This window comes from Eucyclogobius newberryi, unplaced genomic scaffold, assembly GCF_026437365.1.
Source record: "Eucyclogobius newberryi isolate DKJ021-1_F unplaced genomic scaffold, fEucNew1.0.hap1 SCAF_16, whole genome shotgun sequence".
Taxonomy (NCBI): domain Eukaryota; kingdom Metazoa; phylum Chordata; class Actinopteri; order Gobiiformes; family Gobiidae; genus Eucyclogobius; species Eucyclogobius newberryi.
In genome coordinates this window covers 33,004,081-33,019,742 of record NW_027315790.1, presented here as the reverse complement: position 1 = coordinate 33,019,742, position 15,662 = coordinate 33,004,081, and the positions used below count along the sequence as shown (strand labels likewise).

General features: G+C 41.7%; 1 protein-coding gene across 4 annotated transcripts in view; it reads right to left on the bottom strand.

Annotated features, from left to right (window-relative positions):
* LOC140362214 (uncharacterized) overlaps positions 1–13,752 on the bottom strand; it is a 48,209-nt gene extending 34,457 nt beyond the window's left edge. For 2 of the 4 annotated variants that reach the window (XM_072448303.1, XM_072448304.1), the window contains exon 1: positions 13,412–13,752. In XM_072448303.1, coding sequence (XP_072304404.1) covers positions 13,412–13,478 — 67 coding nt within the window. In that variant the 5' untranslated portion in view covers positions 13,479–13,752. The remainder of the gene's footprint in view (positions 1–13,411) is intronic. The other 2 variants (XM_072448305.1, XM_072448306.1) reach the window with 2 other exon arrangements.
* Positions 13,753–15,662: the final 1,910 nt, after the last annotated feature.

Sequence of the window (15,662 nt, the reverse complement as noted above, 5' to 3'; positions counted from 1 at the left end):
CATCTAAAATTGTCCCGATTATTATGTTATAATTCTCACGTTTAAACTGCTGGTGATGATGGATTAAGTGAATAATCTCGACATATTTCCATATTAAGAAAAGTGTCAACAGAAGTGATCTTTTTAACGGTCAAATTCATTCATTCCACTCCAACTGTTGTAATGATAATAATAAATATAGCCGCAAGCGGCAATGATCGGCCCTCGCCATGCCGCAAGAGGAGGCGGGGCTAACGCGCCCCAATTGTCCTTTTATCACACCCACTGCTGAATCCATGACTCTGTCACATCTTCTTCCCTTTTGGCAAAATGTGCCAAGATCGTGACTCTTTGAATCAAAATGTGGAGAACTTTTGATGGTCCTGAAGACGAGTCTCACCAAACTCCAGGTCAATGGGGCCAACGCCCCAGGAGGAGTTCGTAAAAGTATAAAGTATAAGTATTAAGTATAAGTATTAAGTATTAAGTATAAGTATAAGTATGTTCACATTTCAGAGATCTGGTGATTTCCCCATGGGAATATCATGGCTCTCGCCAGCTCGTTTCCAGAGTTAAAATGAGTTTGTAATAATCGACTTGTTCAGATTCTCTCCTTTCACAGTCACTTCCTCCACCGTGACTCGCCCTCCGCGGAGCTGGACCGTGACCAGATCTGATCCCGGTCCAGCTCCTCTTGAGGCTCAAGAGCGTGAGGCCGAATCACACTGGAAACATCTGACTCTGAGCAACGCCCTCAGGCCCATCTCAGGTCTGTGGTTAGATTCTGAGGTCTGTAGTTACATTCTGAGGTCTGTAGTTACATTCTGAGGTCTGTAGTTACATTCTGAGGTCTGTAGTTACATTCTGAGGTCTGTAGTTACATTCTGAGGTCTGTAGTTACATTCCTGAGGTCTGTAGTTACATTCTGAGGTCTGTAGTTACATTCTGAGGTCTGTAGTTACATTCCTGAGGTCTGTAGATTCTGAGGTCTGTAGTTACATTCCTGAGGTCTGTAGTTACATTCTGAGGTCTGTAGTTACATTCCTGAGGTCTGTAGTTACATTCTGAGGTCTGTAGTTACATTCTGAGGTCTGTAGTTACATTCCTGAGGTCTGTAGTTACATTCCTGAGGTCTGTAGTTACATTCCTGAGGTCTGTAGTTACATTCCTGAGGTCTGTAGTTACATTCTGAGGTCTGTAGTTACATTCCTGAGGTCTGTAGATTCTGAGGTCTGTAGTTACATTCCTGAGGTCTGTAGTTACATTCCTGAGGTCTGTAGTTACATTCTGAGGTCTGTAGTTACATTCCTGAGGTCTGTAGTTACATTCCTGAGGTCTGTAGATTCTGAGGTCTGTAGTTACATTCCTGAGGTCTGTAGTTACATTCTGAGGTCTGTAGTTACATTCCTGAGGTCTGTAGTTACATTCTGAGGTCTGTAGTTACATTCTGAGGTCTGTAGTTACATTCCTGAGGTCTGTAGTTACATTCCTGAGGTCTGTAGATTCTGAGGTCTGTAGTTACATTCTGAGGTCTGTAGTTACATTCCTGAGGTCTGTAGTTACATTCTGAGGTCTGTAGTTACATTCCTGAGGTCTGTAGTTACATTCTGAGGTCTGTAGTTACATTCCTGAGGTCTGTAGTTACATTCTGAGGTCTGTAGTTAGATTCTGAGGTCTGTAGATTCTGAGGTCTGTAGTTACATTCCTGAGGTCTGTAGTTACATTCTGAGGTCTGTAGTTACATTCCTGAGGTCTGTAGTTACATTCCTGAGGTCTGTAGTTACATTCCTGAGGTCTGTAGATTCTGAGGTCTGTAGTTACATTCTGAGGTCTGTAGTTACATTCCTGAGGTCTGTAGTTACATTCTGAGGTCTGTAGTTACATTCCTGAGGTCTGTAGTTACATTCTGAGGTCTGTAGTTACATTCCTGAGGTCTGTAGTTACATTCTGAGGTCTGTAGTTAGATTCTGAGGTCTGTAGATTCTGAGGTCTGTAGTTACATTCCTGAGGTCTGTAGTTACATTCCTGAGGTCTGTAGTTACATTCCTGAGCTGAAACAGGAAGTGCCGACGACACACTTCCTGTAGATTAGCTTCTTGTTTCCGTTCAGAGCCTGGACACAGTTGGAGGATGAGAAGCTGCTTTAAACATAATCCTGTCGAGAAATAAAGCCTCAGAGAGTTTCGACACGCCGAGAGTCCAGAGTCCATGGAGCTACGTCCATGGAGCTACGACAATGGAGCCACGACAATGGAGCTACGACAATGGAGCTACGACAATGGAACTACGTCCATGGAGCTACGACAATGGAGCTACGACAATGGAGCTACAACAATGGAACTACGTCCATGGAGCTACGACAATGGAGCTACGACAATGGAGCCACGACAATGGAGCTACGACAATGGAGCTACGACAATGGAACTACGTCCATGGAGCTACGACAATGGAGCCACAACAATGGAGCTACGCCAATGGAGCTATGGCAATGGAGCTACGACAATGGAACTATGTCCGTGGAGCTACGACAATGGAGCCACGACATTGGAGCTACGACAATGGAGCTACGTCTATGGAGCTACGGCAATGGAGCTACGACAATGGAGCTACGACAATGGAACTACGTCCATGGAGCTACGACAATGGAGCTACGTCCATGGAGCTACGGCAATGGAGCTACGACAATGGAGCTACGGCAATGGAGCTACGACAATGGCGCTACGTCCATGGAGCTATGGCAATGGAGCAACATCCAAAGAACTGCTGGGATTTGGTGAGGAAATGTAATAAAGGACTTTAATCACATACCACAAACCAAGTGAGTCATTTAAAGGGGACATAGTGTGTTTAAAGGGGACATAGTGTGTTTAAAGGGGACATAGTGTGTTTAAAGATACTGTGTTTAAAGGGGACAAAGTGTGTTTAAAGGGGACATAGTGTGTTTAAAGATACTGTGTTTAAAGGGGACAAAGTGTGTTTAAAGGGACATAGTGTGTTTAAAGGGGACATAGTGTGTTTAAAGATACTGTGTTTAAAGGGGACAAAGTGTGTTTAAAGGGGACATAGTGTGTTTAAAGTGGGACATAGTGTGTTTAAAGTGGACATAGTGTGTTTAAAGGGGACATAGTGTGTTTAAAGGGGACAAAGTGTGTTTAAAGGGGACATAGTGTGTTTAAAGTGGACATAGTGTGTTTAAAGGGGACATAGAGTGTTTAAAGTGGGACATAGTGTGTTTAAAGTGGACATAGTGTGTTTAAAGGGGACATAGTGTGTTTTAAGGGGGGACATAGTGTGTTTAAAGGGGACATAGTGTGTTTTAAGGGGACATAGTGTGTTTAAAGGGGACAAAGTGTGTTTAAAGGGGACATAGTGTGTTTAAAGTGGACATAGTGTGTTTAAAGGGGACATAGTGTGTTTTAAGGGGGGACATAGTGTGTTTAAAGGGGACATAGGGTGTTTAAAGGGGACATAGTGTGTTTAAAGTGGACAGTGTGTTTAAAGGGGACATAGTGTGTTTAAAGTGGACATAGTGTGTTTTAAGGGGACATAGTGCGTTTAAAGGGGACATACCGTGTTACGTCTAAAATCAGAATGTTACAAAAACAGTCACAGACTTTAGCACCTTCTCATCTGAACATTGAGGTGCTAAGTTCATTTTTGTTGAGGAAATACTGTTCCTTTTGCGATAAAACTTTCTATTTCCACAGAATCAGAAAGTTAGACAGTTTTACCGGCTCGAGCGCTCGGCCTCGGACCAAACTCGTGTCCAGGAGCCGATCTGAGACATGACCTCACCAGAGCAAACAAAGGGCGTGGTCAGTCTGAAGATCTGCCCTGACACAGACACAGGATCAGGATCAGAACTCCGAGCGAGCGTGTTCGCCTCGCACCCGGTAGTTTGCCGTCTTCCCGTCTTTCTCAAACATCTGCTGCGACTTTCTCTCCAAAAGTCATCCACCCCAGACTTACAGCGCCCCCTACAGGTCGGACGACTCACTGAACTAAAACACAGTTCAGATAAATATATTTAGAATTTTGCAAAAAAAAAAAAAAAAAAATGTTGGCATAAGAATAGCACTTTTCTTTAGGTTTATAATGTCACTTCCTGTTTGTAATTGATGACATCACAGTAGGAAATTACCCAGAAAACACTCATCTAATATCCCAATTTTAAAAAAAAATATGAGAGCGACTTTATTTTGTTGAATTCATGTTTAAAGAGTCAAAAAAATTGTTTCTTTTGTGTAAATTCTCCATAAACTTTGACTGGAATGATGCTAGTGTGATGCTACTTCCTGTCCCTGGTGTAATGTCACTTCCTGTCATTTCCTACAGATTTTCTCCACAAATACCTGCTCGACTGGTGTAAAACTATCATTTATATGCACAACAGGTACAAATACACAGAATAAAGTCAGATTTAGACAGTGGTAAAAACTTGTCGCACGTCCCTTTAAGTCTACACTCGGTGGGTTTCTTGTCCACGTTTGATCTCAGAATCGCTCTTTTCGTTCCTCGTACGAGACGCGACACGTTTAAAGACTCTGTGCAAACAAAGGAGCGTTTTTCACAATTCCCCGTCTGTGCTTCCAGACGCTAAAGAGTGCGGTCGTTACTTTTAACCGGGGCAAAGTTTAACGTCTTCTCTGGCGGCGCGCTGGAACAAAAGCTCATTTTTCTGTTCACGATAGTTTCAAAGTCGAGTTGGACGATTTATCTCCGTCACAATATTCAGAAGATGTTTGAATAAAGGATCGGGAATGTTCATAAATGTGCCTGTAAAGTGTCTTATTCAGGTTCAAGTGTTGCAAAAAACGTGAATGGGCCTTTGAACTAACGTAAAGGCCCATCGTTACGATCCTAATGTAGAATGTGGGACTTTAAAGGGCCCATATCAGGTTTTTACGATTTTCTAATTTTGACTTTATTTGGTGTATTTATACCTGTTGTACGTATAAATAATAGTTTTACACCAATCGAGCAGGTATTTGTGGAAAAAACATTGAAAAGATCTGTGGAAGATGACAGGAAGTGACATCACACCAGGGACAGGAAGTGACATCACACCAGGAACACTCATTCCAGTCTAAGTTTATGCAGAATTTACACAAAATAAACTACTTTTCTGATTTTTAAACATTAATGAAACAAAATAAAGTCGCTCTCATATATATTTATAAAGTGTGACACTAGATGAGTTTTGGCCCAGTGTTTGCTGGGTAATTTCCCACTGTGATGTCATCAATCACAAACAGGAAGTGACATTATAAACCTAAAAAATGTGCTATTCTGTGATAACATTTTCATAGTTTTTTTGTGAAATTCAAAATATATTTGTCTGAACTGCGTTTCAGTTCAGTGACCTTTGACCTGTAGTGGTTTGACCTGTAGTGGTTTGACCTGTAGGGGTTTGACCTGTAGTGCTTTGACCTGTAGTGATTTGACCTGTAGTGCTTTGACCTGTAGTACTTTGACCTGTAGTGCTTTGACCTGTAGTGGTTTGACCTGTAGTGTTTTGACCTGTAGTGCTTTGACCTGTAGTGCTTTGACCTGTAGGGGTTTGACCTGTAGTGTTTTGACCTGTAGTGGTTTGACCTGTAGTGCTTTGACCTGTAGTACTTTGACCTGTAGTGCTTTGACCTGTAGTGGTTTGACCTGTAGGGGTTTGACCTGTAGTGGTTTGACCTGTAGTGGTTTGACCTGTAGTAGTTTGACCTGTAGTGGTTTGACCTGTAGTGGTTTGACCTGTAGGGGTTTGACCTGTAGGGGTTTGACCTGTAGTAGTTTGACCTGGAGGGGTTTGACCTGTAGGGGTTTGACCTGTAGTAGTTTGACCTGTAGTAGTTTGACCTGTAGGGGTTTGACCTGTAGTTGTTTGACCTGTAGGGGTTTGACCTGTAGTAGTTTGACCTGTAGTAGTTTGACCTGGAGGGGTTTGACCTGTACGGGTTTGACCTGTAGTAGTTTGACCTGTAGGGGTTTGACCTGTAGTAGTTTGACCTGTAGTAGTTTGACCTGTAGGGGTTTGACCTGTAGTGCTTTGACCTGTAGGGGTTTGACCTGTAGTGGTTTGACCTGTAGTGGTTTGACCTGTAGTGGTTTGATCTGTAGTAATTTGACCTGTAGTAGTTTGACCTGGAGGGGTTTGACCTGTAGTAGTTTGACCTGTAGGGGTTTGACCTGTAGGGGTTTGACCTGTAGTGGTTTGACCTGTAGTAATTTGACCTGTAGTAGTTTGACCTGGAGGGGTTTGACCTGTAGTAGTTTGACCTGTAGGGGTTTGACCTGTAGTGGTTTGACCTGTAGGGGTTTGACCTGTAGTAGTTTGACCTGTAGTAGTTTGACCTGGAGGGGTTTGACCTGTAGGGGTTTGACCTGTAGTAGTTTGACCTGGAGGAGTTTGACCTGTAGTAGTTTGACCTGTAGTGGTTTGATCTGTAGGGGTTTGACCTGTAGTAGTTTGACCTGGAGGGGTTTGACCTGTAGGGGTTTGACCTGTAGTAGTTTGACCTGTAGGGGTTTGACCTGTAGTGGTTTGACCTGTAGTGGTTTGACCTGGAGGGGTTTGACCTGTAGTAGTTTGACTTGTAGTAGTTTGACCTGGACGGGTTTGACCTGTAGTAGTTTGACCTGTAGTAGTTTGACCTGGAGGGGTTTGACCTGTAGTAGTTTGACCTGTAGTAGTTTGACCTGGAGGGGTTTGACCTGTAGTAGTTTGACCTGGAGGGGTTTGACCTGTAGTAGTTTGACCTGGAGGGGTTTGACCTGTAGGGGGCGCTTTAAGGACACAAACACAGACGGTTGGCAAGTGATTCCGGCGCCGCTTCCTTCAGACACGTGACGTCATCATAAACAGGGTCCGCTCGCCTCGGAACAGCGTGGCGCGTGGTCTGAATTCCCGAGACGTCAGCTGTTTGTCTCCGTGTCAGGACGAGGCCCCGCCCACACGGCCCCGCCCCCACACACAGCTCGGGCCCTGTCATTACGTGAGTCAGACTGTTTTGACCGTCGCCGCTCGTTATGAAGGTCGTTTTCAGGCAGATTGTGCGACTCGCTGAATGTCTCTCCCTTGCTCGTCACCAAAAAATGTTTAGTTCGTTTGCAGAGTTTGGTTTAGTTTATGTGTTTATTTATTTATGTTTGTGCCATCTTATAGAAAACAAAAACGCCGATCTTAAAAACACAATACGTCACTTTCAAACTTTCAGGTCACAATATAATCTAAAGAACCAAAAAACAAAACATCGTGACAATTTTAGAAGCAAAATTAAGTATTTTTAATTCAATTTATCGTCAAAAATTGTTTGTATCCGGCTGTTTGTGTTGAATTAAACTCTATTTAACTCTATTTTGTCTTTGAGAGAGTTCGATTGCGTAAAGTCACACGTCAGAGCACGAAAAGTGAAATAAAACTAAAGATTTCGCTGTCGTTTGGTCACGATAATCGCAAATAATCGTTAAATCGTGATGTTTTTTCCTCGTCCATAGTTAAAACCACACTGCGGAACATTCTCCATTTACTGATTTGATGTCGCACTGTGGAGTTTTACAGCTGTGTTTGTGGAGAGGGAAAATAAGTGACGTACTGTTCCTTTAAGTGACATCATTTCCTTTGCAAACAACAAATTCAAAGTCTGGTTTGACCTGACGCTGTAGTTTAGATCTTCTTGGATTTAGTTTATGTCCTTATTAGTCCCTGAGGTGGTTACGTATGTATTTTCGGGGCGTTTGAAGTGCCCGTCGTCGCCCCCTGCTGTCTCGGAGTGGAACACCAGCCTCGACCTGAAGACAAACTCTCCTGAGAAACCCTGGCTCTGTTTTTATATTTGGCAACGGGAAATGTTTTTGTGACTTATTATGATATAGAAAGAAAAATAAAGACCTTAAACCTGTATGAGTGTGTTCTATGACCTCATTTAGATCACGACTACTACTGCTACTACTACTACTACTACCACTACTACTACTACTACTACTACTACTACTACTACTACTACTGCCACTACTACAACTAGTACTACTACTACTACTGCCACTACTACAACTAGTACTACTACCACTACTACTACTACTACTACTACCACTACTACTACTACTGCCACTACTACAACTAGTGCTACTACCACTACTACTACTACTACTACTACTACTACTACTACTACTACTACTACTAATACTAATACTACAACTACTAATACTACTACTACAACTGCCACTACCACTACTACAACTGCCACTACTACAACTACTACTACTACAATTACTACTACTACTACTACTACTACTACTACTACTACTACTACTACTGCTGCTGCCACTACCACTACTACAACTGCCACTACTACAACTACTACTGCTACTACTACTACTACTACTACCACTACTACTACTACTGCCACTACTACAACTAGTGCTACTACCACTACTACTACTACTACTACTACCACTACTACTACTACTACTACTACTACTACTACTACTGCCACTACTACTACTACTAGTACTACTACTACTACTACTACTACTACTACTACTACTAATACTACAACTACTAATACTAATACTACTACTACTACTGCCACTACCACTACTACAACTGCCACTACTACAACTACTACTACTACTACAATTACTACAACTACTACAACTAGTACTACTACCACTACTACTACTACTACAATTACTACTACTACTACTACTACAACTAGTACTACTACTACCACTACTACTACTACTGCCACTACTACACGAGAAATACACAAAGTACACAGAGTCCAGACGCCTATGCAGCGGCTCCAAGCAGAACCATCCTTCACATCCATAAGCACAAAGAGGAGGAGTGGAAGCACAAAGAGGAGGAGAGGAAGCACAAAGAGGAGGAGAGGAAGCACAAAGAGGAGGAGAGGAAGCACAAAGAGGAGAAGATGAAGCACAAAGAGGAGGAGAGGAAGCACAAAGAGGAGGAGCGGAAGCACAAAGAGGAGGGGAGGAAGCACAAAGAGGAGAAGATGAAGCACAAAGAGGAGGAGAGGAAGCACAAAGAGGAGAAGATGAAGCACAAAGAGGAGAAGATGAAGTTCAAAGAGGAGGAGCGGAAGCACAAAGAGGAGGAGAGGAAGCACAAAGAGGAGGAGCGGAAGCACAAAGAGGAGGAGAGGAAGCACAAAGAGGAGAAGATGAAGCACAAAGAGGAGGAGAGGAAGCACAAAGAGGAGGAGAGGAAGCACAAAGAGGAGGAGCGGAAGCACAAAGAGGAGGAGAGGAAGCACAAAGAGGAGAAGATGAAGCACAAAGAGGAGGAGAGGAAGCACAAAGAGGAGAAGATGAAGCACAAAGAGGAGGAGAGGAAGCACAAAGAGGAGGAGCGGAAGCACAAAGAGGAGGAGAGGAAGCACAAAGAGAAGATGAAGCACAAAGAGGAGGAGAGGAAGCACAAAGAGGAGAAGATGAAGCACAAAGAGGAGGAGAGGAAGCACAAAGAGGAGAAGATTAAGCACAAAGAGGAGGAGAGGAAGCACAAAGAGGAGGAGCGGAAGCACAAAGAGGAGGAGAGGAAGATAAGAGTTAGGAGGGAGAGAGGAGATGGTAAAGAAGAGGCTGAGAACTCCAAAGTCTCAGCCAATGACGGACTCTTAAGGCTCTAACAACCAATCATGATCCAGAACAAATATTAGACATGCCAACGAGTCAATTACATCATAAACGACATCATTATCGCACATTTTCTTCTCTTTTTTAAGCATAACATCGTCCCGGTCTCCACGGAAACACAAACACACAGTGAGTGACTCTTTCTACAGGTTTGACACGAGAGAGACACAAAACAAGATCATTCTGAAAGATGTAAATAATCGTGATTTTCATAATGACCCAAATAAACGTGATTCTCCCCTCAAGCGGGAGAATGGAAGAGCGAGGAGAGAGGAGAAGAGTGGGAGAGAGAGGAGAAGAGTGGGAGAGAGGGGAGAGAGAGGAGAGAGAGGAGAAGAGGGAGAGAGAGAGGAGAAGAGTGGGAGAGAGAGGAGAAGAGTGGGAGAGAGGGGAGAGAGAGGAGAGAGAGGAGAAGAGGGAGAGAGAGAGGAGAAGAGTGGGAGAGAGAGGGGAGAGAGAGGAGAGAGAGGAGAAGAGGGAGAGAGAGGGGAGAGAGAGAGGAGAGAGAGGAGAAGAGGGGGAGAGAGAGGAGAAGAGGGGGAGAGAGAGGGGAGAGAGGAGAAGAGAGTGGAGAAGAGGGGGAGAGAGAGGAGAAGAGGGGGAGAGAGAGGGGAGAGAGGAGAAGAGGGGGAGAGAGGAGAAGAGGGGGAGAGAGAGGGGAAGAGGAGAAGAGGGGGAGAGAGTGGAGAAGAGGGGGAGAGAGAGGGGAGAGAGGAGAAGAGGGGGAGAGAGGAGAAGAGGGAGAGAGAGTGGAGAAGAAGGGGAGAGAGAGGAGAAGAGGGGGAGAGAGAGGGGAGAGAGGAGAAGAGGGGGAGAGAGAGGAGAAGAGGGGGAGAGAGAGGGGAGAGAGGAGAAGAGGGGGAGAGAGTGGAGAAGAGGGGGAGAGAGAGGGGAGAGAGGAGAAGAGGGGGAGAGAGGAGAAGAGGGGGAGAGAGTGGAGAAGAGGGGGAGAGAGAGGAGAAGAGGGGGAGAGAGAGGAGAAGAGGGGGAGAGAGAGGGGAGAGAGGAGAAGAGGGGGAGAGAGGAGAAGAGGGGGAGAGAAAGGAGAAGAGGGGGAGAGAGAGGGGAGAGAGGAGAAGAGGGGGAGAGAGAGGAGAAGAGGGGGAGAGAGAGAGGAGAAGAGGGGGAGAGAGAGGGGAGAACAGGGAGAGAGAGGAGAAGAGGGGGAGAGAGAGGAGAAGAGGGGGAGAGAGAGAGGAGAACAGGGAGAGAGAGGAGAAGAGGGGGAGAGAGAGAGGAGAAGAGGGAGAGAGAGAGAGGGAGGAGGGTTTTTAAGAAGCCAAAGTCTTTCTGGGACATTTACTGCACCAAACGCTTCAAGTTTCTTTAATTCATCTTTGCTTCTATTTAACTGTCGTTTGAAACTCAAACTTGTGAAACACGTGGGAGCTCGCCACACCATTATAGTCTTTATTATACTTTTTATACTCTTATTATACGCTATACTCTTTATTATACTCTTTATTATACTCTTTATTATACTCTTTATTATACTCTTTATTATACTCTTTATTTTATTCTTTATTATATTCTTTATTATACTCTTTATACTCTTTATTATACTCTTTATTATACTCTTTATTATACTCTTTATTATACTCTTTATACTCTTTATTATACTCTTTATTATACTCTTTATTATATTCTTTATTATATTCTTTATTATATTCTTTATTATACTCTTTATACTCTTTATTATACTCTTTATTATACTCTTTATTATACTCTTTATTATACTCTTTATACTCTTTATTATACTCTTTATTATACTCTTTATTATACTCTTTATTATACTCTTTATACTCTTTATTATACTCTTTATTATACTCTTTATTATATTCTTTATTATACTCTTTATACTCTTTATTATACTCTTTATTATACTCTTTATTATACTCTTTATACTCTTTATTATACTCTTTATTATACTCTTTATACTCTTTATTATACTCTTTATTATATTCTTTATTATATTCTTTATTATATTCTTTATTATACTCTTTATACTCTTTATTATACTCTTTATTATACTCTTATATGAACCTAAAGCACAGATCAGACAATAATAATCAGAGGTTATGAGTAAAATGACATAATAATAATAAAAATATAGTTATAATCAATAATGTATCAGGTATTTGAGCTCCACTGAGGCGGATATTTGAATACATGTATATATTGTGTATAAATGTGTATATTGTGTATATTGTGTATAAATGTGTATATTGTGTATAAATGTGTATATTGTGTATATTGTGTATAAATGTGTATATTGTGTATAAATGTGTATATTGTGTATAAATGTGTATATTGTGTATATTGTGTATAAATGTGTATATTGTGTATAAATGTGTATATTGTGTATAAATGTGTATATTGTGTATATTGTGTATAAATGTGTATATTGTGTATAAATGTGTATATTGTGTATAAATGTGTATATTGTGTATATTGTGTATAAATGTGTATATTGTGTATAAATGTGTATATTGTGTATAAATGTGTATATTGTGTATAAATGTGTATATTGTGTATATTGTGTATAAATGTGTATATTGTGTATAAATGTGTATATTGTGTATAAATGTGTATATTGTGTATATTGTGTATAAATGTGTATATTGTGTATAAATGTGTATATTGTGTATATTGTGTATAAATGTGTATATTGTGTATAAATGTGTATATTGTGTATAAATGTGTATATTGTGTATATTGTGTATAAATGTGTATATTGTGTATAAATGTGTATATTGTGTATATTGTGTATAAATGTGTATATTGTGTATAAATGTGTATATTGTGTATAAATGTGTATATTGTGTATAAATGTGTACATTGTAGTTCTGTATTACACTGATTTATGACTTTACTACGTATTTTTATATTGTTTCTTCAATGTATGTTCCAATATTTCATCACAATCATCATTAATAATTCCCAGTATATTTCTCAGATCTTCTGCAACGTAAAGGGAACAGACATTACAGTGTACATTATATATATTAATAACTAATAACCTCTTTAGTATATCCATTATATTTATAGATCCTTTAAAATATGAAGCCAAAATAAATTATGTCACGGTATTTTCAATGATTTTCTGACATAAGATCGTTTTACAAATGATTTCTTTAGATGAGAAACGGAAGGAAACAGTGATTATGTTTAGTATAATTCATATTTAAGTGTGTTTTATATCTGAAGATAAACTGAAATATACTGTTACGTCCACATTTCTCTAAATATATGTCCAGCGAAACCTAAAATCATAATCATAACCTCGTCTGAACATAAACTATAATCACAAATCGAGTCCGAGTCACGTTCATTTGACATAAACGCCCACATTTTGTCATATTTTCATCCATATTCTGAATAAATCACATCATGTTCCACTGCAGTTGCATGTTCTCCTGGTTCCTCCTGAACGTATTTGTTTACACTGATTCAAAACATCTGCACAAATGACACGTTATTGCAGTTAAATGTACTTAATACACGTTATTACACGTTATTACACGTTATTCGGACGTTATTACACGTTATTACACGTTATTCGGACGTTATTACACGTTATTACACGTTATTCGGACGTTATTACACGTTATTACACGTTATTACACAGTTTTATGCTCTTGACCCGCTCAGATCATCCTTTTCCACAGTTATGTTTCCATATTTCTACAGATCTGAAATCCCCCGGTTCCGTCCGTGGGCCCCCGGAGCCCCGGACCCCCTCGCCCCCCCCCCCCCCCCCCCCCCCGGGGGGGCTTCTTACTTTTGTCGTGGATCGTGAGTTTGCGCTCCAGGCGGCTCCCCAGCTCGTTACAATCCACCGCGTCCATGTTCAGGCCCCGCGTCCGGCCGCTGTCATCGAGCTCCAGGGTCCCCGGCACCGTCTGGGGGCCCCCCCGAGTAACACACACGCCCTGCGCGGGGAGATCCGGCCGCGGCGGCGCGAGGGGCGGAAAACGCGAGAGAAACGGGCGCAAATGTGACCGGATCCGGGCGAAGTGTCGCGCGCGCTCCGGACGCGGCGGAAGAGTGTGTTTTGAAAACGCTGTTGTGGCTTTTTATTTGTCAGATTCGGTCAAATCCGGAGCAGCGGAAAAATCTACTGAGAATGAAGAAGAGTGACACGTCAAGAGCGAGGCGACGGGGGCGAGCCGCACTTCCGCTCAGAGCTTCACAATAAGAGACTGGAACTGATCAGGGGGTTTCCGGCAAAATGAGTGTGTGTGTGTGTGTGTGTGTGTGTAAGATAAGATATTCCTTTATTGTCCCACATGGGGAAAATAAAGGAATATCTTATCTTACACACACACACACACAGTGTGAGTGTGTGTGTGCGGCGTGTGTGTGTGTGTGTGTGTGTGCGTGTCTCTGTTGTGTGTGTGTGTGTGTGTGTGTGTGTGTGAGTGTGTGTCTGTCTGTCTGTGTGTGTGTGTGTGTGTGTGTGTCTGTCTGTCTGTGTGTGTGTGTGCGTGTCTCTGTTGTGTGTGTGTGTGTGAGTGTGTGTCTGTTCGTGTGTGTGTGTGTGTGTGAGTGTGAGAGCTGCAGAGTTTGGGGCGGAGCTAGTGAGAGGTTAATATATATATATATATATATATATATATATATATATATATATATATATATATTTATGATTATTATTATCAAACCACATCCATCATTAATATACAGTATAATGGATGTACACATTCTAAAACTAAATGAAACAAAAACGTTTTATCACAAACACTAAATCAAAATGTCAAAAAGAATAAACTTTCCGATTTTCATCAAGAATAACTTTTATTTTTTGTAAATATTATGTCTAAAATACATATTAAAAACCTTCATTTGACTACAAAATAACCTCATATATTATATTCATTAAGTGGAACGGAAAAATCACTGCATTACACTTATTTTGAAGAGCCGGGCTGTCACTTCCTGTGCCGTTTGTCGGTGGCTTGACAGAGACATGATCCGCATGCTGGACGCCAGGACCGGACCGCCGGCGTCAGAACCGAGACTCTTCCACCCGCAACACGGGACCGTAAACACGCCAGCCCACCAGAGCCCACGGGAGACCACGCCCCCACGGGAGACCACGCCCCCACGGCCCCCGCCGAGCTCCTTCAGCCCGTTTGAAAGAGAAAAGAGGCGCCGTAAACGTGTTGAATGTGTTGAATGTGTTGAATGTGTTGAATGTTCTGACAGAGCGAGAGCAGCTGCTGCCGCCGTTAGCGACATTAACACGGGTTTAACTGCGATTAATCCTGAGTCGCAACCGGATTCTAACGGAGCGTAAACACGTAACATGTCAGTCACACGTGAGGACAATAAACATGCATCTGGAATCATACGTGTTTATTGTAACAGTTTTTAAACATTTATAACATCACAATAGACACATGATTATTACATGTGCAGTTGTTTAACAGGAGGTTTATTACTTCCTGTACATGTATTAATAGTAATAGTAAAATGTCATCATCATTAGCATGGATAAAATACACATTAGCATTAAAACACACAATTATACATTATATATTTAGAAGAAGAGAAAATTAGAGAGAAAAAAACACAGTCTGGCTGAAGGGTGTTCCTCAGGGATAGTGCAGTCCCCCTCTAATCTTTATTAAGAAAATGTCACTTTTTCCCCCCATTTAGTTAAAATAAAGCCCAAAAGACTTTTCTCTTGCTACACAGTTATAACTATGTCACACATTTTATATTTTGGACAGTCTAAATTATAACAATACTCTAAAACTAGCTAATAAAAAGTAAACAAATCGACAGACTTCAGGGTGAAAACTGCAGCCCTTTTATGTCACGCAAACGTCATCGCGACAAGAGTCAGCCCGTCGCCGCGGGAACGTACGAGTTTCTGAGCAACGACGTCTTGATTTCAGGAAAATGAAGAATCACTTAAACGAGAACGCAAAACAACAATAAGAGGGTTAAAAGCTCTTAAAGGTTGATTTGGCTGAAACTGTCGCCTCATTGGAGCTTTAGCGTCTCATCCTGGTCCCTGATTGGAC